Genomic DNA, 27,575 nt, shown 5'->3' on the forward strand with positions numbered 1-27,575 from the left:
CCGCCAATTCCCGTTCCCTAGCGCTGCGCCGACTGCCCGGGCGCCCGGCAGCGCATCCGAACGAACGAATTTACGCAACCATATCTATTGTATTTCCCCACACTACTCTGTTTTCGAACGCTAAGCAAATTTTCGAATATCGAACTCTGTGAAGTGAGCGCGCTTTAGTTTTGGATTGTTTTCTTCTTTTGTTTTTGGTGAGTTTTATTTTTTATTTGGTTTATCATTGATAAATCGCGAATATAGAGAGTGAATTGAAGGGCATACTGTAAATATTCTGTAATTATTATAAATTATTATGATTTAAGTATATTAGTCTTTATTTTGTTGAATTGCTGTTGCCTGCAATAGCGCCGCTTCGCCTTAAAACGTTATTATTATTATTATTATTCAATCCTTTATTGCACAAATATAAAAATAAGTGTTCAAAGGGTGGACTTAATGCTACAAGCATTTTCTACCAGTCAACCCACAGGAGGTGCAAGAAAATTTTATTATAAGGTGTGCAAAAAGAAAACAACACTATTTTTACGTGGGAATTCCGGAATAAAAAGCGTATTAATCCAGAGTGTCAGCTTTCTATATAAGTACTTAATTTCTTAAACATTTATTCAACCGTTTTCTGGTGAAGGAGTAACAAACATACTTACTCACAAACTTTCGCGTTTATAACAATTAAGTAGTTCCGACTGAAATACACTGAAACTTAACCCTTTGGGCGGGTTACAAAAACACCGTGTGCGTAGGATTTTTAGGAGCGCTTATAACGTTAAATATACCTACTAACCTGTGCCTGTACAACAATCTCTTAATAACACATTATCCAGAGGTTATCTATCTAACTGTGCCTGTTCCTGCTTAGGTCTGCTTAATATCTGCTTACCTAAGCAGATATACCTAAGATAAGTTTATTAGATAGGTAGTAAAACGCCTATTAAAACATTAACAAAATTGGGCATTACGGAAACGTGATTTAATACAGTGATCTTATAGGTATAGATCAGTGTTTTTCAACCTTTTTCATGACGCGACCCCCCTGGAATAAAAAAATATTTCGCGACCCCCTTGACCCTTTCGGTTTTATACCATGTATATATGTGTATGTTACACTGTTACAGTATTCACAATATTCATTCCATACGACGTATTTATGGTCTCCATGATTAGGATTCGAAGTAGTACGCATACTTATCGGATTTAAAAACACATTATTTTACAATTACACACATCGGATACGTGTGGCCATGTACAATTGTACATAGGTACGTACGACTAATGCCATTGCGACCCGGAATTTCTTTTATGAAATTAGCTTTTACTTTCCAACTTTTTTGAGCATTTAAATATCTTGAATAAAAGTTTTCAAGGGTGAAATGAAAATAAAAAGGCAAAATACCTGGCTTTACAAAAAAAATATAAGTACTTGTGGCCGTGGTCTTTGATCCAGGCAGGAAGGCCTCCCACGCTGCGTTTGCCTATTCGTGGTCTATACTCAAGAACTCGTTTACCCAATGGTTATCGGTTCTTCGGCAGATATGACCAACACATTACCACTTCAGCTTGCATATTTTGTCAGTGATGTCGGTAACCTTAGTCCTCTGACGGATAACTTCATTTTTGATACGATCCATCAGAGAAACCCCAAGCATAGCTCTCTCCATATCACGCTGAGCGACTTTAAATCGGTGGACCAGTCCTACCGTCAGTGTCCACGTCTCTGCACCATACGTCATCACTGGCAGGACGCACTGGTTGAGATCTTTAGTCTTATATTATATAATATGTGCTGACAAAGTTTTCCGAATGAAACCCAACCCAGTTGGATGTGCGTTGCAGCCTCCTTGTCGAAGTTGCTTCTGCCTAGCCGAATAGTCTGCCCGAGGTAGACATATCTTTGCACAACTTCGATTGTTGTCTCACCAACGATCACCGGCTCCGGTTCGATGTGAGCATTGTACATGACTTTCGTCTTGTCCAAGTTTATACCCCGAAGCCTACACGTTGGGAAGCAGCATTTAGGCCACTTCCATCATCCAGCTGAGTTCCTGCAGATATTCTGCCATAATAATGATTTCGCCGCGAAACAGAGAGGTGTGACATGTACTCGCCATTTATACATATGCCATGTCCAGCGGCATCGGGACTCCTCAACTCCTCGATATAGCGCCAGTCGATTTGAAATCTCTGCAACGCTTCCAAAATTGCCCATGTCTCGATGGAGTTGAAGGCGTTTTCATAGTCCACAAAGGCTAGATGCAGAGGTTGATTATACTCTTCGGTCTTCTGTGTAATCTGCCTTACGGTGGGGATGTGGTCTATTGTACTAAAACAGATCCACGATGAGATAATTTAATTAATAAAAATGCCTTCGCATTTAAGAAAATTTTAAGTAAAAGTATTTTTAAAGTAAGAGTCTTTCTTAATAAATTAATACTATGTAATTGTCTTTATTGTTTTTTTACTAAAGTTCCTAGTTTTTTCGCCCTTTGGCGACCCCCCTACAGAAGCTTCGCGACCCCCCAGGGGGTCGCGACCCACAGGTTGAAAAACACTTATTAACTTTATACGAATAATAAACACTCTTCACACTGATTACGTTTTATTTCTTCAAAACACATACAATTTTTGTAAGTATCACCTTGTCGTGCCGACACAGTACCACGAATGGCCGCCAATTCAAAATTAGTGTTGCTACACCTAACTTTTACAATTGCCGATATTAAAATGATTCAGATAACATTAAATAAATAATAATTTATAAAATACTAATAAAGTAATAAAACAGCATAAAATATCCTCCTGAAATTAAGATAAATAACAAATTATTATTGATATTGCTAACAGACGGCCGTCCTGTATTCGGAATGACCCTATTCCGGTCCGGCCATTCGAATGTGCAACTGTATGACCCCATACAAACTAAATTTAAATCATAATCATCATTATAATGCAAGTTATTGTTTAAATCAAATAATTACATAACAGAGTGCATAAATTAAATACCTATCCCTTACAAATTTGAATATTTACATTTGATTTGATAATTTGATCTACTCATAGGCACTAATCAACTACTTATACAAAATTAATATCATTGTGATTTTTTTTTTTAGTAGGTAAATAATATCAGTGACACTACAGGCTAGATTTCCACCGACACTTGTACATATATCACGTTCTTCTGGAGTGTACTGCCACTGTCTGCTGCTGGTTGTGGGATTCCTGTAAGCAAAGAGTATTTTTTTATTTATTATTTAAGTATGACTAGGTATTAGGTGTTTGATAGGAGTAGATGCATATTTAATATAATTTTAGTTCTTATTTTTTTTTAAGTTTTTTTTTAATTATATATATATTTTTTACGATTTATCAATTTACCAAGTATGTATAAAGTGAATATTACATAGTTATCATTCTGTGATCACCGCAACATAATTATCGGTATGTCTCACAAGTTGTAAGGTCCTCAGTGATCACCGCAGCTAACGGCATATTTCACTTTTATTCAGGTACAAAATAATTTGATCACTGCATGTAAGCAGCATATCTCTTTTAAACATTAGATAATGAACAATATATTGCATGAATGCAATATATCGGCATATCTTACAAGTTATATACAGTGATCACCGCAGATGAACGGCATTTTTCACTTTTATTATTATTTAGATACAGTTTAATTTGATCACCGCATATAAGCAGCATATTTCTTTCATAAAGATTTGATGAATGAGCACCGCAGGTAAATGCAGCATATTTCATTATCAATAAAGTACTAAAATATTGAATAACAAGAAGCCACACACCTTTTTATTCCTTTCATAGGCCATCAAACAGTAGTAGGTACTCCATCAGCGGATCCATTGTGTTTGCTCGCCTGGGTCATCTAGTTATAGGAAGGTGGTGGGGACATAATTATAATAATACATAAAATACGATTTACAATAAAGGCGCATGTAAAGGATGCAAGGAATATAATGTTTAGGATGTTAGTTGGTATATCACATCTATTATTATTAAATTTTAGCTCGAGCTGTCCGAGCTGCTGGGATCATTTTCGAGTACATTGTCATCAGGGGTGTTAAAAGTAATCCACTTTTTTAAAGCGTCTGCAGAGTAAATACTTTTATATTTCCGTTTAGTGTGACCTTCGATGCTAGAGATCTCGTAGCGGTCATTTTTGAGAACAGCACTTATTTTAAAAGGTCCTCTAAACTTCGGAAGTAACTTTTTACTTTTGCCGGTTGCTGGAAGGTGGTTATTGGGGATCATAACCAGATCACCTAATTGAAATATCTTTGTCGGAGCCCTGTGGTTGTCGTAATATGTTTTCATAGCCATCTGATTATTAGTTATACTATCTACAGCCTTGTCACGGATTTCATCCCTTGCTGTTTCTAGACCTTGTGTAGATATGTCGACGTTGCATGTCGAATCGGTAATATCTTGAATAGCATTCAAAATAGGGCCTTCGCTCGGATTGGTGGTTCTCCTTCCAAAGACAACATCTGATGGCGACATACCTGTGCTCTTGTTAAGAGTATTATTAAGGCTCCACTGTACTTTTTGAACGTGACTGTCCCATTCACGCTCGTCCATGCCATGGTTTGATGCCGCTAGAGATTCCAATATGGTCCTGTTATATCTCTCGATTTGACCATTTGCGCGTGGCGTGGCCACTGCATTCAATACATGTTTTGTTCCGATTGTCTGTATATATTTCTTAAACGTTGTAGAAGTGAAACTAGTTCCTCTGTCTGAGATTATTACTTTTGGACTTCCTATGACACTAAAGAGATCCTCAAGAATTTTGATGGTGGTTTTGCTTTTGACATTTTTCACTGGTTTTATAAATATGAATTTGCTAAAACCGTCTATGATGCCAAGTATGTATGTATTACCATTTTTACTTCGGACAAAGGGTCCCAAATGGTCCATATGGAGCGTGTGGAATGGAACATCTCCTTTTGGGATAGGGTGTAGGTAACCACTGGCTTTACTGGTTGAGGTTTTGTTGAAAGCACAGTTGAGACAGGCTGCCACATACTTGCGCACAAACCTATTCATCCTAGGAAACCAGTAATCCTGCTTCATTTTATCCAATGTCTTATCTATTGAGAAATGGCCTGCTTCATCGTGACAAATTTGGCATACCCGCCACCTGGCGCCATCAGGGACTACCCATTTTAGATTATCACCTATCTTTCTATAAATTTTGTTGTCTTTAATAACATAATTATCTATGATATCTTGTATATCTTTTCTGCCACTATCTAGAATAGATTTAATAAATTTCAATCTCATATCTGTCATTTGAACGGTCTGTAACCATTCCGTTGTGGATATGCTCATGACTTCGAATTCCCGTGTGTCTATTTGATCTTCATTACTAGTATTAGGGACGGGATTTCTGCTTAAGGCATCGACGTGACGCATGTTGTCTCCAGGCCTGTATTCCACGCTAAAATCGTATTCTTGTAAATGGAGCCACCATCTCGCAATACGAGGCACTAAATCTCTTTTAGTAAGGGTTGTCCTCAGGGCGTTGCAGTCAGTGTAGACTTTAAAAGGTATCCCTATTAGGTAGGTCCGGAACTTCCGTAATGACAAAACTACAGCAAGAGTCTCTAACTCATAAGAGTGTAGATACTCTTCTTCTTTGGCAGTTTGCTTGCTGTAATATGCAACTGCTTTTAATGGTGATTTTTCATCCGGTCGTTGTAACAGTATCCCGCCTACTCCTAGCTTGGAAGCGTCACAGTGAACCTCCGTCAAGTACTTGGGGTTATATAGTGCCAAGACAGGTCTTTCAATCAACTTCTCTTTCAATGTTTGGAAAGCTGAGTCTTGTTCCTTGTCCCATCGCCACGTCACGTCAGATCTAGTTAAGACCGTGAGAGGCTTGGCTATAGTAGCAAAGCCAGGAATGAACCTACGAAAGAAACTGGCTAGGCCAACAAACTGTCTAACCTGGTGAACATTAGTAGGCTTCGGAAACGATGCAACAGCTTCTATTTTCTTACTTCCAGGGCGGAGTCCATTTGCAGATACCTCATACCCCAGATAATCTAAGTTTTTCTTAAAGAAGTAGCATTTAGTTATGTTGAGGGTTAAACCTGCACTAAGTAGTGATGATAAAATCTTCCGTAGCTTTAGCATGCCTTCATCAACAGATGATGCCGGTGATAACAAGTCGTCCATGTAAGGAATGGCTAGGTCGTATCGGTCTTTTCCGAGTGCCTTATTTATCATGTGCTGAAATATGGCCGGTGCATTAACCAGACCGAACGGCATCCTTGCATATTCGTAGTGTCCGTCTGGCGTTACGAACGCAGTAAGGTGCCTGGAATCCTCTGCCATCGGTATCTGGTAGTATCCAGATTTAAGGTCCAGGCTGGTAAAATAAACTTTACCGCTCAGTCGGTCCAGTTGGTCGTCTATTACCGGCATAGGGTAAGAGTCCTTTACCGTTTTCTTATTTAAAGCTCGGTAGTCCACGCACAAACGGTATTCATTGTTTTTCTTTTTGACCAATACTATTGGACTGGCGTACGACGAATCCGATTCTTGAATTATTTTGTTTTCCAGGAGCTCATTAACCATATCGCGAACGACCTCTCTTTCACTATAAGAAAGTCGGTAAGGTTTATAAGCTACTGGGGAGTTATCCTGTAGCTGAATGTGCATTTCGCTAATATTGGTCGTTCCTAACTCGCTCATGTCAAAAGAGAAACAATCTCTGAATTCATTCAATAAATCTAAAAGTGCTTGTTTCTGCTCTTGCGTAACATCATCACCTATATTAAGCATTTCCAAAGATATGGGCGTTTTTGTAACTTTAGCCGTCGAAGGATCTGATAATGTCATTCTTCTGACTTCAAATTCGTTTGGAAGTTCCATTGGAGCCGATGTTTGAGTGGGCAAACGACAGCCCCTTGCTAATAGCCTATTCTTTTTAAGCACGATTTCTTTACCCGAAAAGCTTATTATTGGTATACATCCTAGTCCATCTTTAAAGAAATAAACCCCGGGTAATATCACTAACTCTTCATTTGGTTTGAAAGAAGTATTACCATGGGTACATATCCAGCCAGTGTAACCATCTTCACAAGTCATTGCTACTGAAAGAATGTCCTTAACGACAACGTTGTTTGAATTGTAGATTGGTGTTCTATTATTTTTAGGATTACTAGAATATAGTGTTAGACTGGAACTAGTTTTATACACAACAACTTCAGACATTTCAGTGACATTCTGTCCAATAAGCAGATCCGTGCTCAAATATTGGTCCGGGACCACATAGGCTTCTATGCGGGCCTCGATAAAATCAAGATTTATGTAAACCGATACTCTTCCAAGAGGTCGCATTGTTCCGTCAGCAAAACCTTTAATAAGTGGTAAATTGTCGTCTTGTATTTGTAAGTTTAGTTCTTTAACTATGCTATGTTTTATTAAAGTACATTGACTTCCAAAATCTACAAATCCAGTTTTTGATTTTCCGTTAACTTTTATTTCTTTATTGTAAATATATTCACTATCACGCTTAGCAGTAATAAGTAGAACTTTTGTAGACTGACTAGAAACTTCGTCTGTACTAACCGTCTTATTGATGTCCGTATTAAGTTCACGCTTGCAGTGATCGGCAACATGCCCGATGCGATTACACTTAGTGCACTTCTGTGGCTCTTTGCGGCACCTAGGAGCAGTGTGACCTGGTTCCGAACAATTGTAACAAATTCGAGTGGCGTTATTAATGTTATTATTCTTCGACATGTCATTATTTCTTGTAACAGCGGGTATTTTGGATGGTGCCGGCGTCCTTTTGACCTCCTTCTGGTACTTCATCGTAATATTACGCAAGTATCTTAGCAGCTTGTTAGGACTTTTGAAGTTTGCTCCCTGAGCATTAAGCTTGATGTTTGTGTCAAAAATTCCGTGTATTATGCAGTCAACCGCGTCTTTTCCCTTGATATTGCAGCGACTGACTAACTTTGCCTTGTCGTAGAAGTATTCTTCTAACGTTTCCTCTCTACGACTGCGTCGCGCCAGCATCTCTGATAGTTTGTCTGCGTAGTTACAGTTATCTGGAAAGGTTTGTAGCAGTTTGCGTTGCCATTCTTTCCATTTTAAATTGACTGAAGGCAAGCTTTCGTACCATGTACGGGCTAAACCGGCAAGCTTCGGTAACGCATGGAAAACTGTTTGTTTATCACTCCATTTATAGATTTCCGCGGTCTCGTTAACTTTTCTGAGCCAAGCTTTTGTGGACTGCATCTTCTGGCTTGGATCAAAAGTACTTATAACATCATGAGCGCCTACGTAAGTATTGCGACCATGTTTACCTAGAGCATCTATAAGTTTATCCATTACTGTATGATCTTTATCTCGGTTCGAGCCAGAACGTGGACTTCTCTTACGATTTCGCTTAGTTTTTGTGTGTTTGGTACTAGAGCGAGAACTATGAGTGCCATCGCTTGAAGTTGAACTGCTGGCAGTCGACGAAGAAGTCGAGTCTCTCTCGGAGCAACGCGTAGAGCAGCTAGTCGAAGTAGATGTCCTCCGTGTTCGCACTCGCGTCCTTCGAGATCGCCTTCTGTGTCCGGAACGGGAGCGGCTTCTACCTACACGTCTAGTCCCGCGATGGTGTTCAGTCCGCGAACGATGACGTCGGTGTTTTCGTGTCCCTTTACGATCTCGTGATATGTTAGATCTAGATCTTGATCGTCTCCCCGGACCTATAGACTGACTATGATGACGCTTCTGACGCCTCTTCCTGAGAGGTGAGGTTGAGCTTGAGCCCGCTCTCTTCCTCTTCGTGGTTTGATTTACTATCTCAGGGGTACTTGCATCACGATCATCAGACATTTTGTTTTACTAAATGAGTATATTAAACAGGTACGCGAAATATTATAAGTTTAGTTGGATAAGGTTAAGGAAGAGAAGGAGTAGAAAATATAAATTAATTAAAGTAACAGTGATTAAATAATCATACGTGTATTAAAATTATCACAGCCAACCAATAAATAATATAAGTAAAATCAAATAACACTTTTGTTCGTGAAGGTACTCGTCCGCTTAATTTTAATTTGCCTTAAAATTGGCATTAACATCGTAATGTCTTTTATCAAGTTATTGTAGGTACGTACAAATGGTTCAAAATCAAATCACTTATTATTATTTACTTACTTCATGAGAACGCAAGTGCGGTAGGTAATTATTACTACCATAGTTCACTTTGTGTTCAAGCATTCGATAAGAAGTCAACAAATCGGGCTTGATATCATTCTCGGCGAATAAGTTGTGGAATGTACCAACCAACATTGGTAGCTATTTACCTACAAGCGATGTACCCGTCTATGTAAAGTGGGTAGTTGTACTGTACTTACTACGGTAAATATAAAGGATTTTGTTGTAGTAAATACTGCTACTTGTAATTTAGTACCATAGATCACACGTCCAGGTATTCGCCGGGTTGATAAAGCATTGATTGTAAGAATATGATCATAATAATATAGGTAAATAACGGTAGAAAATTTTCAATAACATGTTTAAAATCACTCACCGGTGGGCAGATTCTATCCGAAACTTCTGAAATATTAACTTTATACGAATAATAAACACTCTTCACACTGATTACGTTTTATTTCTTCAAAACACATACAATTTTTGTAAGTATCACCTTGTCGTGCCGACACAGTACCACGAATGGCCGCCAATTCAAAATTAGTGTTGCTACACCTAACTTTTACAATTGCCGATATTAAAATGATTCAGATAACATTAAATAAATAATAATTTATAAAATACTAATAAAGTAATAAAACAGCATAAAATATCCTCCTGAAATTAAGATAAATAACAAATTATTATTGATATTGCTAACACACTGGTATAGATTACAAGCACAAAGTCTAGTTTTATGTTAACTAATATGTATAAGTACGTAAATCTAAATGATGGTTTAACTTTAAAAGGAAAAAAATAGGGGTCTGCTATTTTTACGTTGCTCAAAATACGGATTAAGTAAATAAAATTTAGATAGATTTTCATATACCTAGTTACCTTGCAAAACTACCCTATTGTCATTGCGCATGATTTACGTTAAGTGCATCCTTAAAACACATATGTATAAACACGGTTCAACAAGTGTTTAAAACGAAATTTGACAGATTTTGTAGTCGTTTGACAGCACTTAACATCTGTTAAATACTGTCTAAGTTTTTGTGGTAAGGCCCATATAGATCAAATGAGAAACTCAAATGAGAAACTATACTCTGTCCATTATATTATTGGTTTTTTGACAGTCGAAATCCCATACATATTTGATGACTGCAAAGGAAAACCAACTTTACATTACCAGACATAAGGAAACGTCTAAAATACAATAACATAGTGGAAGCTCTATAGGCGTAGCAAAGGTACCTACCTCCATTAATTTGAATATATCGGAATATCGTTTTGGAAACCGGAGGTAAAGTATCCCGTGGCCTGTCAGCATCCGGTAACCTGAAAAAGAAAACGTCTGTGTAACAATATAGCGATCAACAAATGTTTGTTTATTTTTGAAAGAATTTGTCCTACTTACGTTTATTTAGACGTTCTGCTAACTATTTAAAAATATTCTTGCATTTAACATCCACTAACTTAGTTATACGGCAATATTAAAAGGCTAAAACCGATGTTCACGGTGGGTTTTGGAGGTTTCGTGCCGGGAAACAGGCATTTGATTAAGCCCACCCCTAGTTACATCGGGCCAGGTATAACACTGCATCTCTGCCTATCCCGTAAGGAAGTAGGTACATACAATCATAAGTACAATATTTGAGTGTTTACCCAGACTACCGGATGGTGCTGTGGTTAGTGGCTGCTGTACGGAGGGTCCTGGGTACTTTCCCGACCTGGTCAAATATTTGATTAAAATCAGATATTTTGCTTTAGGGACTTTAGTGTTAAATGTTTTAAATCTCCAACCTGCCTGTCAAGCGTGGAGATTATGGCAATTTCCTCCCAGTCTTCGATGTCCTGCAATAGACTATAATTAAGGGCTTTGTGTTTTTGAGTTTTTGTTTTGTGAGTGATTATAATAATACTTATACGTACTTAGGTAGGTATCTATACCATAATAAAAATAACTTCATTCCACGAACGAAGAGGCCATGGAAATTCATATTACTTACTTACCTACCTACACTCACGAGCAATGATAAACTTCCACTCTCAAAATGACACCAATTGGTCACAACTTTGCAAAAATTTAAACCTATTTTTTTTCGTCTTTAGTTAGTAATATTCTGATGCTGTGATAAATGTACTTCAATATTACATAAGCATTTCGTTTTGGGGTAATTAATTTGATGCTATTGTCACTGGAACTTTATCATTGTTATTTTTACACTCGCTCGTAAAAAAACTTCATTGCATGATTGGCTGAAGAGGTCACGGAAATTCATATCACTTACCTAACTATCAAGGACTTTGCACATATAAGATAGTGACGCACTCTTGCATATGATCATTTGATCATGATCACGAACGAGGAATGAGTAATCAAACCTCCTTCGGGCGTAAATTACGTGAATGAGTGGACGCTGTCTGCCAGCATCCCAAAATAAACACTACAGACTTGGAATAAGATTACAAATAACATACATTCATCTTATAGTTAGTATCAGACGAGACTCTTACTTTTGCTTCAGCGTAAACTTATTAAAATCATGATCATTAAACTGTTATTAAATTGAAGTAAAGGCACTTAAAACTAAGAACGGCTCGAGATTAGAGACGGTACGGGGTGTGTGCTGGGTGGCTCTAATGAGCTATTGCCGAGTTGCAGAAAGGGACTTTAAGCTAATGTCGACATTAAATCTATGTCTGTCTCTTTCTGTCCGTATACTGTCAAAGCAAGGCAACAATACATTTAAAGCTGACATTAACTTAAAGATCCTTTCTGCAACTCAGTGTATGACATTTAATCAGCAATTAGAAATCAAATTAAATACTTACAAATATGTAGAAAGTTTTGTACATACTTAGCAAGTAGGTCAAATATGATTTTTTACTTTTGTTGTTCAATCAGATTTTCAATTTTTCACGTTAGGTTGCATGAAACGTCCAGTGCCCCCGAATGACGGTGATGACTTGATGAGTGATCTTCTTACAACTTATCAGTGACTAGCTGTTCCCGCGCGCTTCGCTTCGCCTTAAAAAGTTTTCCCGTGGGAATTCCGGGATAAAAAGTAGCCTATGTTCTTTCCCAGGGTCTAGACCGTATGTACCTATACCAAATTTCATTCAAATCCGTTCAGTAGTTTTGGCGTGAAAGAGTAACAGACAGACAGACAGACAGACAGACAGACAGACAGACATACAGACACAGTTACTTTCGCATTTATAATATTAGTTAGGATAGTTAGGATTAGGATTGTAATAAGTACCTACCTTCTTTCACCACGGATATCTACCGTAGTTTGGCTTCGCATAAATACCGATTCGGCACAGTACCGAATTATCCCGTGACACATATAAAACGGCAGGTGTAGGGAAACTTCCCGAATGCACAACACTGGTATTTATGAAACTGAAACTTGGCACTGGCCAGGTGAGCTCGTTCATCATAAACTCCAGTGTTATTTATGATAATGCACGAACATCACATTAATATCATCGCTTTTTGGCAAGTGTATTGTGTGTCGATTTACTTTTGTTTCACAGAAAATCGGTCAGTACCTGCTGGGTGAAATCGCCAAAATTTGTACGTAACAAAAACGTAACAAAAGGGAAACGTTACAAAAAGGAACTATACGGACTCGATCACACTACTATGAATAAATAAAACAATTTTTATTTAATCAGTACTACGGCGAAGCGAAAAGGATGGTTATGATTTTGACCGGTACCTATTCAATAATTAAAACACGAACTACTTTCGTAATTTTTTAAACAAAAATATTTAAAAAAAATATATATCTATGAGGTTTTTTTTATTAATTGAATTATTAATTATTTTGGTATTAGGTATCACTAGTTAGGATAGTTGAAATTAAACTTCTGTACAACTAATATGTTTTTGTAATTTATTAGTTTAAAAAATGTCATCACATTCTTGTCAGTCTGAATGTGCCCTTAGCTTTCCTTTTTGTAACGTTACAAAGAAAATTGTAACAAAATGGAACAAAAATTCTTACGTTCATAAGCTAAAAATATTTTAACACACGTGGATTTAGTTTTCCGAAAATTTGACTAACTGCATAGTAAACAGACTGAAATCATGATTTTACGTGCAGGAATTACTTTGTAAATACTTTCCTTTAACTTAATTTGTCGGTTGTTACAAAGGGGAACACTGAAAAGTCTTTTTTCTTCCGAGTTTACTATAACTTCGATAACGACTACAAACAAAATGGCAGAGACGCGACACTAACGCCACTTCTAAAAAAACTTTTGCTCGTGGTGATGCAAGTAAAATAATTTATATTTAATACTATTTTATACAAAAAAATACTGTTACAAAGAGCATAACAAAGAAATATGATATTTTTATTAAGATTTAAATTTATGTAAATTTCAATAATCACTGTACAAAATATGATAAAATACAAATAATTTAATACGTTACTTATTCTACTAATATGATTTACCAAAATTTTCTATGTGAAGTTGTTATATTTTTCACATGTAGTAGGTTTTAGTGCAACCAAGAGAAATGGACAAAAAATGTACAAATTTTGGCGATTTCACCCTGCTACTACATATATACGATCCTTTCCCCGATGAATTGAATAATACAGCGTGTTGTATACAGGGTGTCCCAAAAGTCAACGTCATCCCTTAAAGGGCTGATAGGTCAGCTCATGAGAGGCCAGAATATCACAATATGACCTTAGTAAAAACTCGATAATTTTCGAGATATTGACACTTTTATAAATTTGCTGAAAATCGACACCTTGGATCAGTTTTTTGCGTGCCGCCGGTACAAAAATCCATATTGTTAAAATTTGTTTGGTGTTGCATCACCCTGTATAGGCCTGCTATTAATCGCAGTCAAAAAAAATATCGAATAATGCTGTATGTTTAAAAAAAATACGGTTTTCAAAGTCGTAAAAGGTAATCGTATTTTTTTATAAACAACTTTGACTCTACATACTGTAAAAAAAATATACCACGCAAACCTGGCATCTTATTTGAAAAGATTGCTCATTTAATGCAGTTTCCAAAATGGTATGAAACGTTGCTATTGTTTCAATTAACAAAAAAGTTATTGCTATTTTAGTACAAAACGACCTCGATGTAAAATTGTTTGAAGGAAATTTATCTGACTGAATTTATTAAGGGTAAGTCATGTTGGAATGAGTAAAAGTAAAATAGGTGATGGGGTCAGCCGTGGCAACATAGATGACGCAAAAATAGCTAAGAAAAAACTTACCAAACTCTTATAAAACGTATTTTGCGTTTTTTACACCTAATTTAAAAAAAAAACAAACATTTATTGACTTTTATTTTTATTTCTCAAAATTATAACACCACATTATTATATTAAGTACATAATCAGCAAAAAATAATACTCATTAATGGTCATAATCATAATTTTGAGAGTTTGGTTTTGTTTAACAATTACTTTAAAATAAATAACAAGTAATTAGAGGTAATGTTAATGACAAACTGATCTGTCCCTTTTTTGGATACTGTGGGTGTACAATGTACATGTGTAAGCGTTTTACTTCATTATATCACACATTAGCACTACTCAGGAATGTACGTTACCATGCGCTACATTTATGGGGAATGTGGAGTTGCTATAGTCCACTTTTTTCGAGAAAGATACTCAAAATGCGTTTTTTTTTTATTAACTGTGACAACTTTGTCTCTTTTCCCACTCCCGGCCACACCACCTATTTTACTTTTACTCATTCCAACATGACTTACCCTTAATAAATTCAGTCAGATAAATTTCCTTCAAACAATTTTACATCGAGGTCGTTTTGTACTAAAATAGCAATAACTTTTTTGTTAATTGTAACAATAGCAACGTTTCATACCATTTTGGAAACTGCATTAAATGAGCAATCTTTTCAAATAAGGTACCAGGTTTCCGTGGTATATTTTTTTTACAGTATGTCGTGTCAAAGTTGTTTATAAAAAAATACAATTACTTTTTATGACTTTGAAAACTGTGTTTTTTTTAAACATACAGCATTACTCGATATTTTTTTGACTGCGATCAATAGCAGGGCTATACAGGGTGATGCAACACCAAACAAATTCTAACAATATGGATTTTTGTACCGGCGGCACGCAAAAAACTGATCCAAGGTGTCGATTTTCAGCAAATTTATAAAAGTGTCAATATCTCGAAAATGATCGAGTTTTTACTAAGGTTATATTGTGATATTCTGGCCTCTCATGAGCTGACCTATCAGCCCTTTAAGGGATGACGTTGACTTTTGGGACACCCTGTATATAGTGTGTTCTCTTAGTATGAACTTATCATCTAAGACAAAAGGGGATGACTCAGGGCACATTCTAAAACTATTGTTCTAAAAGTTTAAGAAATTCACGAAAAATAAAAATATTTCTCTAATAGAAACTTTGTTGGTCACGTTACTTTTTACTACTGATGGAAAACTTAATTTTGCAACACAATTATTATAAAAATAATGACATCACATAGGTCCGTAGTTTGAGAAGTTAGCTGGAAACATGAAAATATAATCGCGCTATACTTGAAACACTTTTAAATCGATGAAAGCTCACGAGCTGTGCTCATAAATAATAACTAGGTAATATCTAATATCTCATAAGCTTCTTAACAGACTAAACAACTGCTAACAGGCTCTTACATGAGGTGTTACAAAGTAGCCGCAACGAATCATCACCTGTCCAACGGTGCACGTGTGCGGTCGCCCTAATTCGGCGTCCTCGCGACTGAAATAGACGCGGACTGAATGTGTGTCGCATGCCTGCCCTGTAGGGTTACTCTATACTGACGAAAAACTAACGAACGAGAGCTGTCGTGCAATCAGCACGTTTAATACAACGAGATAGAGTCGTGGCTCGCGCAGCAGCGCTCCGAAAGTTAGTTTTTCGTCATATAGAGTGACCCCCTGTACCATAAACTGATGCAAAGTTCGACTGCCCCCTACCAAACATCGATGCAGGGTTCAAATATTATAGGTACGGTGGCCTGCGCCTAAAAGTATACAGGCGGAGTTTTTAAAATAGCGATCCCTGATGATGAAGGGACCAGCTACATCTGTTATAAATCCGGGGACGTGTTGTGTGTGTGTGATGTGTGTAGCAGTGGTACATAGTTCGCCTCGAAGACGAAAAACCATCCGGTACTGAGAATTTTTCACCGTTAATAATGGCAATTAAAATTGCCGTTATTAATAACGGCAATGCCGCCGCATGGACGCAATAGTGTGAATACTGAATGCGATGCGTCCGTTGCGTACGATCCATCATTCTCTCTAGTTCTAGTTCCCTGATGACCACCAAAATTCCTGCTAATGAATGGCACTTATAAAAGTTCACCACGGCCCCGTACGTATACCGATAGCAGATGCACAAGTTATTAATTAAAAATAATTATCTGTGTAGGTATAGATAGATTATCCAACGTAAACACAATCTCATGATGCACAAACTTAATTTAGGATCGCATAATCTAAAATTATCACCGTCTGGCGTCCAGCCATTGTATGTAATTATTACCTGAAGTGTGCCAAAATTCCTTATCCGATGCCATCAAGCTTAGTAGGAGACGCCTTGATGCAAACGAATGACTAATATGGATGTTTACATACTACTAATTAAGTACAAGTTTGTAGTAGACCACATTCATGTACTACTAGACGGATTATTTAGTTAGATATGTAGAGTATTCTTTATGTGTAAGTACACCAAAATTAACAATTTGTAACATAATTAGAGTACAAAAGGTTGATGAGGTTTAGGGTAGGTTTTGCTCGAAAAATTACAAGACAAATACATCGATTAACGTAATATTCGTGAAAAGTGCAACTACTTTATCAATGTGCCTTTCCCTTCCCTGCTAGAGAGAGTAACTACCAGGCATTGAATGTTTTCGTTATTTTATTTAATTTTTTATGTTATGTTAACTCACGATCACGACCAAAAGTATAAGGGTGCCTTTCCACTATAGATGTTATATGCAACTCTATGCTTCTATGATGTAAAAGAAAGTGTCATTACAAAATTCAACACTGTATTAATTAAAGAAACATTTGCTTGCAAGGTTCCCTGTTTCCATCTTGTTTACTCCAACTCTCAACATGATCTCATTGCTTGCAGCGATCCGAGGACGACTCGTGTTGATGTATTGAAGACCGCAGATTGAGCACTTACCGACTGAAAATGGCGCAAAATGGGTATGTTGACGTATATATTTTTCTTTAATATTTAATAGCATTGAATATGGAAAATATACTTAGGTCAGAGGTGGTGGAAAGTCGCAAATATGCATCCCTTAGAGTCAAAGGAAAAACAGACATGAACATCGAAACTACAAAGTCCCTCTTTTTGGCATTTGGTAAAAATTATATCAGGCAGTCTAATTATATACTTATCAGATTAATTATCTTCTGTAGCTACATGTATTATCCTTATAACTATTTTATGAAACACAAAATTTGTAGTGCCGTTTCTAAGTGATTCGATGATAAACGGTTGTATAAGATTTTCAATTTCGGTAACGTTCAATCCGTAGGAGTTCATTTAATCCAACCACTTTAAAACATCGCTTCGTTACTATGTATCAAGTCGTACACAAGTGCCATTATAAAATATTCCAATAACACGAAGAAGATACGGGACAGTGTATAAAAATAACGTATTCTTGGCCACATTCCAGGTACATCCCCGGCGGACATCTCGGCAGAATCCCGAACTACGGCAAGGCGCAGGTTAGTTGTTATATCATCTGCAGAATCGGCTCTCTGCACCTTCAAACAGCTTACTATCACCATTTCTGACACCTATCCTGCAAGCCACCATGCAAGAGTCCTGTAGGTTAGGTACCTTATCCTAACTAATATTATAAATGCGAAAGTAACTGTGTCTGTCTGTCTGTCTGTTACTCTTTCACGCCAAAACTACTGAACGGATTTGAATGAAATTTGGTATACATATGGTCTAGACCCTGGGAAGGAACATAGACTACTTTTTATCCCGGAATTCCCACGGGATAACTTTTTAAGGCGAAGCGAAGCGCGTGGGAATAGCTAGTATAAAATATATACGCATAAGGTACAACTGCAAACAACGTAGTTTTTCAAATAATTACAGAAAGTTATAAAATATAAGGATGTCCACATAATAAACAGAAATACAGCATACCTAGTATATAAAATGGCTATATGCTAAATATTGCAGGAGTATTTTCGGTATAGCCCCATTCTAAACTTTGTCGGCAAGTCGGCAGCATACGAAACGCAAAGCGTGCAGAGCGCACAAATGCAAACCTGACCTCGTTTCGTGGTTAATTATAAAACTTTTAGTAACTCAACACACCAAAAGTATCTAAAGCTCTGACTATACATTTAAAGTCGATATTATCAATAAATTAACAAAACCTTTTTTTCATAATTTCAGCCTATGAACAACAACCCGGAGCCTCCGGCATGCATCCAAAATGCCATGATGACGAAGGACAAGAAGCCATTCACCTACACCCCGGGCGGCCTCGACCTGTCCCAGATCAAGACACCGAGCATGGCGCGCCGGCTCGCCAGGCAACGGTCCCAGGAAGAACACGAACAAGCCTACGCCCAGCAACAAGCTAATGGAAACAGAAACTACCCACCAGCCAACTACCAACCACAAGGCAGCTCCATACCCCCCCCTCCACCCCCGCCCATGAATATTCCCGCCCCTCCTCCCCCACCACCGCTGGTCATCTCAGCGCCGCCATCCAAATCACCAAAACCAAATACTTTGGCTCCCGGAGAGCGCCCCGAAATCGTTATCCCAGAAAATCCAATTGGCATGCTGAGAAAAACCAACAGCCCCTATCATTGGGAGGCTGAGAAGGCTGATCAACAACGCATGGGGCCAGTGCCAAAGTTCACTGAGAAGGTGCCGAGCCCGTTGACAGTGAAAATGCCGCCATCATCGTTCCCGCAACAGCCACCCCGGAACTATTCGCCTCAGTACAATAACGTCCAGCGTCAGAATAATGTATACTTGAACCAGAGTCCCGACAGTCCTCTTCACAAGCCAGAGCCGCAGTATCCGGGACAGAACTATTCACCAGTAGGGGTGACACCGACCAGGGACATTCTCCAGAGGCAGGACTCCCAATTCAACAAGAGTCCGTTACCTTATGCTGGCCAGTCTCCTATCAGCAATGGTTCTTCATTTTCGCCATCTCCAAACAGTAGTTGGAGGCAACCTGAAAAACGTGACTCTCCTGCTACCCCACAGTCTCCATACAATCGCGAACAGTTTTCACCGAATACCCAGCAGTATTCACTGAATACCCAGCAGTATTCACCGAATACCCAACAGTATTCACCAAATCAAAGCAAAGCGTCGCCATCACCGGCCAGCTCAGGACCAGTTTATAATACTTTACCACGAGCTGGATCAAGACCTAGGGACAACTATAACAATAACACTCAAACTAATAACAATGTTATTTATAACAATGTTAACCAGCAAAGACCGCCTAGTCCAAAATCAGAAAATGCAGCTCCTTGGCGAACAAACACTCTCAACCGCCAATCTAGGGAGCCGGAAAACCCACCTTCGATTTACCACAACAGCCAACCTATGAACCAACAGGCAACGTACACGCCACCATGGAAGACAACACCAGAAGTGAACAATAATCAAGCACCACAAACGCCTCCCTGGGCTCAAGAAATCAGGAATGCTAGGAACCCATCTGTGAATCAGACAAGGAACGAACCTGAGCAATATATTCCTAAAGAACTCCAAGATTCAAACAACAATAATCAAGCACCACAAACGCCTCCCTGGGCTCAAGAAATAAGGAATGCTAGGAACCCATCTATGAATCAGACAAGGAATGAACCTGAACAATATATTCCTAAAGAACACCAAGACACAAACAACAGTACAGTCCAAGATAATTACAGTCCACCGTGGCGTACTGTACAAGAAAATAAGAAGCCAATGACACCACCATCAAATCAATATCAATCACAGGAGCAGCCACGATACCAATCTAGCATTTCAATTCCAGTTACTGGAAGGAAAAATAAACCTGAGCCGGAATACAACAACACGCCCCCGCAAAAAGAAGTTGTCTATGTAAACCAAGAACCAGTATACTTTTGCCCCGACAGCCCTAAAGCGATGCCCGGATTTGTTAAAACACAGAAGGAAAGAACAAAAACGCCTCCACCAATTTGGTGCCAGAGGCCGTTAGATGGCGTCAGAAAGAGCTTGAGCCGGGAACTTACGACTCCCCCAAGGGAAGCAAACCAAGAACCAGAATGGGTTAGGCTTAGCAATGAAAAGCAGCGAAACATCCGTGAAGTTGTCAGTCCACCGAAATATCAGCAACCGCAACCTACTTGGTCCACCCTGCCCTCAGAAAATAGGAAGAGTATACCGAAAGAGAATCCTCCGAGTGGGCAAACTGGGGCACGAGTTATTCCCATACAGATGGAGGTGACGAATACAGAGGTCAAGGATCACGGGCGTCAAGGCCAACCTCAGCCTCACTTGAGGATCACTATCGGAATGCAGCCAAATGCTAACTACCAGGGACAAGCGTCTCCTCAAGGCCCATTCTCCCAGCCCACTCAGCGAATCATGAGAGTTTTGTCCCCACAGCTAGTAAGAATGGACGATGGATCGTCGGCCCAGCACGACCTTCCATCATTGAATCGAAACTTCCAGAACAATCAAGTTAAAGAGAGGATTATTCCTATACATATAGAGTCAGGGAACGACGGAGCTAACAGAAGGTAAGTTTTACAACATACTTCATTATATTCTTTCCAAGAATCTGTCCCCGCTAAACTAAATTTATTCATGGAAATAGGTTTACTGTTTGCTATTTATACCATACAGCTGCAAGTTCCTGAAACCGTTCTCCGACACACAAACACAACAAAAGACCTATACAAACATTCAGGCGAACATAGTGTAATTTTGCAGTTTTTTTTCAATTTTCATATACACAGATACATCAAAATTGGCGTGACGGGTGGGCCCGATTCTCAACACTTCCTAACATATCACATGTGATGGTTTCAGCTCCGGCGGGCGCCGATGAGGCGGACATGTTTGCACTCATCCAAAGTAAACAGAATATTTTTACTGAAAAGTTGTTTTCCGTGTGTTTGTCAGCGTTACGCTTCATGCTATACTTTGAGGAATATTATTCGCTACTCTAACGCCAATAACTTGTGCTTACGCTAAAAAGTTGTTTTGTAGTTTTTGAATCCTTGACTGACGAAGTTTGAGTTTCTTCAACTTAACACCACAGTTAAAATACTATTACACAGTGATGTTGTAGCTAACGATATTAATTGATTCAGTTAGGTACCCAATTTAACATAAGTGGCACTTGTTTACACCTAAACATACTCATAATATTCTAACCAATAAATCAAACACTTCATTTCATGTTAGTTTTGAAATTGTCTAACTGAATTATCCTTTCTGATTCCAGGGTATTTCATCACAAGTTTGCATCAGACGGTCCCCCGCGGCAGTCCAGAGCCTTCAGGGTGCTGCAGGTCATCACGGGAACCCAAGACGATGACTCATAGCACTTATTGGTTCATCATTAGAGACTTAAATGCCGGTAAATTAACATGTGAACGGTGGTAAAAGTTTACAAAAGGACCAGATTATATTGAATAAATCTAGGAAGGTCTAAGGTATTAAACAGCTGGTTGAATGGTTACCATGCTATGTGAATAAACGGACTGCTTGGTTTAAATTTGTGATGATAGTGCTCATATCCTTACTAATATTATAAATGTGAAAGTAACTGTGTCTGTCTGTCTGTCTGTCTGTCTGTCTGTCTGTCTGTTACTCTTTCACGCCAAAACTACCGAACGGATTTCAATGAAATTTGGTATACATACGGTCTAGACCCTGGGAAAGAACATAGGCTACTTTTTATCCCGGAATTCCCACGGGAAAACTTTTTAAGGCGAAGCGAAGCGCGCGGGAACAGCTAGTGTTTATATATAAGTTTAATGCTTACGAAAACTCGATATTAAATAATTATAATATGCTTTGCAAAATCTTAACTTTCAAATTATATTCGTGTTATACGAGAGTGACTTACATTCGATATGATGTTGTGTTTGTTGGGGAATATTATATTTTTTATGCTTTATTAACTGTACACTTAAGTTATGTTATATAATAAGTAGCTAGGTATCAAAATAATAACTAAAACTAAACTAAATATTTCTGAAGTTAATATTTTACAGTTAAATCAAATTTAGGTTAGGTAATTATTCAACTTTTCAAAACTAACTGGGATGGGCCGCCTTTTCAAAACTAGATGATGTCCTGAAGTCTAAGATCCCACAATGCCTGAAGACCAAGGTGTTTAACCAATGTGTCTTGCCCACACTAACATACGGTGCCGAAACATGGACGCTGACCAAGGAAACTGTGCACCGAATCAGAGTTGCACAGAGAGCTATGGAGCGAGCCATGTTAGGCATTTCGCTTAGAGACCGTATTCCCAACGTGGTGATCCGCAAAAGGACCAAAGTGTTCGACGTCGGTATGCGGGTCGCCGAACTGAAATGGGAGTGGGCGGGACACTTGGCTCGTCGGGAGGACGGAAGGTGGACAAAGGCGGTCACAGAATGGTGGCCTAGAGACGGACGAAGAGCGGTTGGCAGACCACCTGCTAGATGGTCCGATGACATCTGCAAGGTTGCAGGGAAGCAGTGGATCAGAGCGGCACAGGACCGGAAGAATTGGCGTACAAATAAGGAGGCCTATACCCAACAGTGGGCGATAGAAGGCTGATGATGATGATGATGATGAATTATTCAACTGCACTGCATCTATCCAGCTAATGTACAAATATATTATATATTACATAATGGTAGATTAATTTAATATTATGTATTTTATAAATATGTTTCGTTTATGTCACAAATCGTCACCAATAATAATAATCTTCGTAGGCAAAATAGGCATCCTATTTAATTTATCATATCATGTGATCACTATAATGCTAATTTTAATTTATATGTGTAAATAACATAAACGGCTAAGTTGCCAAAGATTAAATATAATTAGGTACTTACTAAAAATAGGAGGATATTTCTTAGAACTCAGTTTGCGTATTTTTTAGAAATAAATATTAGGACTTCCTCGAAAATGGTTTTTTATGTTCATATTTAATTTAACATAGTTCATTATTTTTTCATCTATTCCTGACTGAATTACAATCTATAAAAATGACCTAATTTCTAGCCATCACCTTACTGAACTTTTTTTTAAATATTACCACGCATGTTCAGATTATTATTAATAAAAGGCTTAAATGCCAATGTCATTGCATTGTGATTATTGTAGATTTTTTATGCTTGCCGAAGTTAGAAAAATATAGGTTGGTATTGAATGTTAAAAATATTCTGTCACTTTAAATAGTTACTAGGTTTTAGCTATGCAATTGTTACTGTTTTAAATGCTTGTTATTAGTAGGTATATATAACATTATAAGTAGGTAAGTATATTATATACAGCGGTCATAATAGAATGTAATATATTTATTGGTATTTGTTATAAACAAATATTTATGTCTGAGTATTCCCTGTCTATTTATGTATATATTTTATTTATATTATTCTAGATACAAAAATCTTCCTGTTTTTTCGAGTGTTACCTGGTATGTAGGTGACTAATATAATGTCCTTAACGAATTGATTTGACTAAGTATATACAAACGCATTTCCTAAATTCCCATATATTTTTGTGATTAACAAGATGTTTGACTAATACATAATATATTGATTATTATTTGTTTTATATGACAGATTTCTATACTTCTATGCATCACAAAATCTCCAAATTGCTAATTGAAGAAATAATATTTTTTTTTGGAATTATTAGGTACGTCATGTAACGTTAGTTAAAAGTAAAGGCCTTTTTATTTATATATCTGTCCATAAAACAAATGATGAAATAATATAAAAACGGACAAGGGGTGTGGCATTCTAGTCAGTGTGATCTTATACTAATATGTATATGTACTTTTACGTTATATGTTACGTTATATGTACTTTCTTATGAGATACAGATGATAATATATTATAATTAAATGATTTATTTTTAAAGCTCTTATTACGAACAATTGTTAAAAATAGATAGCAAATATTTTTTGTTCTACTTTATTGTAACATATTTAAAAGTATTAAGTATTACTCGTATCGTATGAACAATTTAATTTTTATAATAAAATCGAAGAAAAAACAAAATATGGTTTTAATATACATTTCTTATATTTTGAAACCCTGGATTGCTTACTAAAAATCCTTAATTTTAAAATTCTCTTCAAAACTGTAATGGTTGTTACAATTAAAAGTAAGTAGAAAGTGTGACTGAACTGGTCATGCTAAAGAACTTCTATGATACTTTGAAATCCGTGAATGAACCAACTGACCTTTGCCTATATTTGACCGCGACACCATGTTGGCACCAGTCTGGTGGTGCCACCATGCCACCACTAGCCCTGTACTATTACAAAATAGTTTTTTGAGTTTGAGTCTTTTTTACTTGGAAAGCTTTTTTTATGTAATCACTAGCTGCTGCCGGCAAGCTTTGCTTCACGTTTTTCCGTAAAATACACTCCTCCTTTCTCTATCTTTTCCGTCCCCTGTTCTATTCTATTCTATTCTCTGAGGGGGTGTAAGTACCTACACTCTCGAGTGGAACCTTTGTTCATATCCCCAAGGTCTAAACTGCCTTCCTAAAGTAAAAGTAAAGTAAAGTAAAAATCATTTATTTGCGTAAAAGTGGTAATAATACAATAAGATCTTAAGTTTCATAATTCGTCCAGCACTTCCTGTCAAGTTTTTGACATGCAAACATACAAAGAATAATAATACAAAAGGCCTACAATATTTAAAAAAGATATATATATATATATCTGTACAATACATATTTATCAGCGCACAGAATAAAATAACAATCTAAAAACTCCTTTCGTTTAAGTATTCATTTATTGAGTAATAGTTTTTTTCTAATAGCCATAAGCTTGGACCATTTCCCACCACGCTGGTCCACTGCGGGTAGATATGCAGGTTTCCTCACGATGATTTCCTTCACCGTAAGAGCGATGATGTACATTGTACTTAAGTTAAAAGAAGCCATTGGTACATGTCAGGGCCGGGATTCGAACCCGCATCTCTTGCGTGAGAAGCTGGGCGCTTACCCGACTGAGCTACCACCGCTCCTTTTCCGTCCCCTCTCCTCCTCGTCCCTTCTAACCTGGAGCATACTTTAGAGCAAGTAGCCGCAGAGCTGTGGAGTTGCTATGAAAGGGTCAAGTATCTGTGAAATATATGTAATACAGACTTACACTTCTTAAATAAAAAAATAATAAACAACACCATAGCTCTAGCACCAACTATCATCAATTTGGAAATTAACAGAAAATGATGTCCAACTCGGCATTGAACGTGAGACCTCCGTCTTGTTCCGTATAGGAAGCGCAGCGTCTGTCTCTTTCACTGACGGATTTATACATTTAACTTTTTTGAGGAATAAGACGATTTGCCTAAAACATTATTATTATTATTATAATAAAGATAAAAGATAAAATACACTTTATTGCACACAAACAGAAACAGTTTCACAAACATAGAAAAGAAAAATGGTACAATTGGCGGCCTTATTACTAAAAGTAATCTCTTCCAGACAATCACATTGAAAGGAAATATAAAGTATAAAGAAAGGGGTAACGTGTGACAAGACAAGAGAAAATACAACATAATTACTATGAACAATGTGTAAATACCTACATACAATAATACTTAAATATATTATGAACACATATAAATACTTTAAACCTACATAGCTATTAATAATTATATACCTAGACCTATACCTACCTTAATATTACTATATTAATTATCTGTATACTTACGATTTTTTTATAATGTTCCATCCTAGATTAGCTGTAGCGATTCCGTTGTTCATTCAACACTTGATTCGTGTCCAGATGATCAACTCTATCATTGAAAAAATCGAGTACGTATAGGTACTTGTGAATATATATGCCCTAAGAGTTCTGTCATCCTTAAACCGAGGATACAATATACCAGTCATCATCAAGGTCGGTTGCGGGCGCGAGAGTATTTCCGTCGCATCTTGCGCAACCGGCCACATACAAAACGAACATTTCGGATTTCGAACGTTATCTTTTTTTCTAGCTAATGATAGAGCTAGTTTCCGTTTTTGTGTCAACGCTTTTTAAAAAGAGGCGGTCGTAAAAAGTTTTTATGCGGCACTTTGATGGGCTAAAAGAAATCTTCCTATTGGTCGGATTGAAATAGTAATGGCTTTGTTTAAACAGCGAAAGATTTGATGCCGCACATGCATGTTACTATTTATATCGTGATTGCCTTAGGAATGTATTCAACATTGTGTATTATCTCCAATAAGACGTTAAGGTTAAATAATATAGGTAATATGTAAATCGTAGAATGTAGATTGTTGTGTATACTACATCTACATACGTTAAATCGAGGTATGGTGCACAATTCACTTCCTAAATCTCGGGATAGGGTTTCGGCTAGCTAAACATGAAATTTTAAAAATAATCAAGCTATATATTTGCACACATAAACATAAGAAATAACATTTAAACATTAATGTTTATTTATATAACTTAGATATAGACGATAGAACAAGGTCAGTTCAGTTTTATAGCTTGTGTTAACCGTTCGTTCCAAAATACTCTATTCATCTATAAGATTCTTAACATTATGTATGAAGATATGAGTTTCATATACACTGCACTTCATTTCGGCCCATTATCCTCACCGGAGATTGACAATAAGTAGGTATAGTTCTCGAGTGGAGACCACGACCAGGCAAGCGCAGCGTGGGACGCCCTCCTGCCCACTGGACTGACGACCTTATACAGGCGGGTGGCGGGTAGTGGTTGGATGAGGAAGGCCGAGGACCGAGTGTTGTGGCGCTCCTTAGGAGAGGCCTATGTCCAGCAGTGGATGATTATTGGCTGATGGTGATGAGGTATAGTTAAGACAGTAGGAATAAGGGAACAAAATATAGGTTACACACTATAAACACACTTTTATTCTTATTATTAATTAAACTACTGAGGCAAGTAATTTTCATTTATGAAGTAATTAAAATTTTCGCGCTGCCGATGCCGCTTCGAAGTCTACATTTTTACAAAATCAAATAAAAATAACCGAAATCAATTATAGCAATTGGCTTAAAAATTCAATTTCGCAACGCGCAATGCACCGGAATAAACCAAGTGACGAATATTACACAAATTATTTATTATTATGTACGGAACGTGAAGGCAAAACAAACATGATGTAAAATATGTCTGGACATATAAAAATAAA

General features: G+C 37.3%; 1 protein-coding gene and 1 long non-coding RNA gene across 3 annotated transcripts; one reads left to right on the forward strand and one right to left on the reverse strand.

Moving 5' to 3' along the window:
- On the forward strand, positions 1-21,957 carry LOC105390517 (extensin-2). Of its 2 annotated transcripts, XM_038106709.2 has the most exons (6): positions 1-197; positions 17,311-17,387; positions 17,870-17,921; positions 18,610-20,954; positions 21,247-21,291; positions 21,665-21,957. In XM_038106709.2, exons 2-5 carry the CDS (start codon positions 17,374-17,376, stop codon positions 21,263-21,265), a joined length of 2,430 nt encoding a protein of 809 aa, XP_037962637.2. In that variant the 5' UTR covers positions 1-197; positions 17,311-17,373; the 3' UTR covers positions 21,266-21,291; positions 21,665-21,957. The 2 variants fall into 2 exon arrangements, with proteins under 2 accessions (XP_037962637.2, XP_037962635.2); XM_038106707.2 differs by lacking the exon at positions 21,247-21,291.
- LOC125488729 lies at positions 2,583-4,248 on the reverse strand. The gene is made up of 2 exons (XR_007266446.1): positions 3,807-4,248; positions 2,583-3,222 (listed from the first exon to the last, which is right to left on the reverse strand). It is a non-coding gene; the product is annotated as an uncharacterized LOC125488729 (long non-coding RNA).
- Positions 21,958-27,575: the final 5,618 nt, after the last annotated feature.

This window comes from Plutella xylostella, chromosome 7, assembly GCF_932276165.1.
Source record: "Plutella xylostella chromosome 7, ilPluXylo3.1, whole genome shotgun sequence".
In the NCBI taxonomy this organism is placed as follows: Eukaryota; Metazoa; Arthropoda; class Insecta; order Lepidoptera; family Plutellidae; genus Plutella; species Plutella xylostella.

Excerpts from the sequence above, each read along its gene's own strand:
- LOC105390517 (XM_038106707.2), top strand. Across the intron at positions 17,922-18,609 it reads CGAACTACGGCAAGGCGCAG|CCTATGAACAACAACCCGGA; the intron begins GTTAGTTGTTAT and ends TCATAATTTCAG. Across the intron at positions 20,955-21,664 it reads AACGACGGAGCTAACAGAAG|GGTATTTCATCACAAGTTTG; the intron begins GTAAGTTTTACA and ends TTCTGATTCCAG.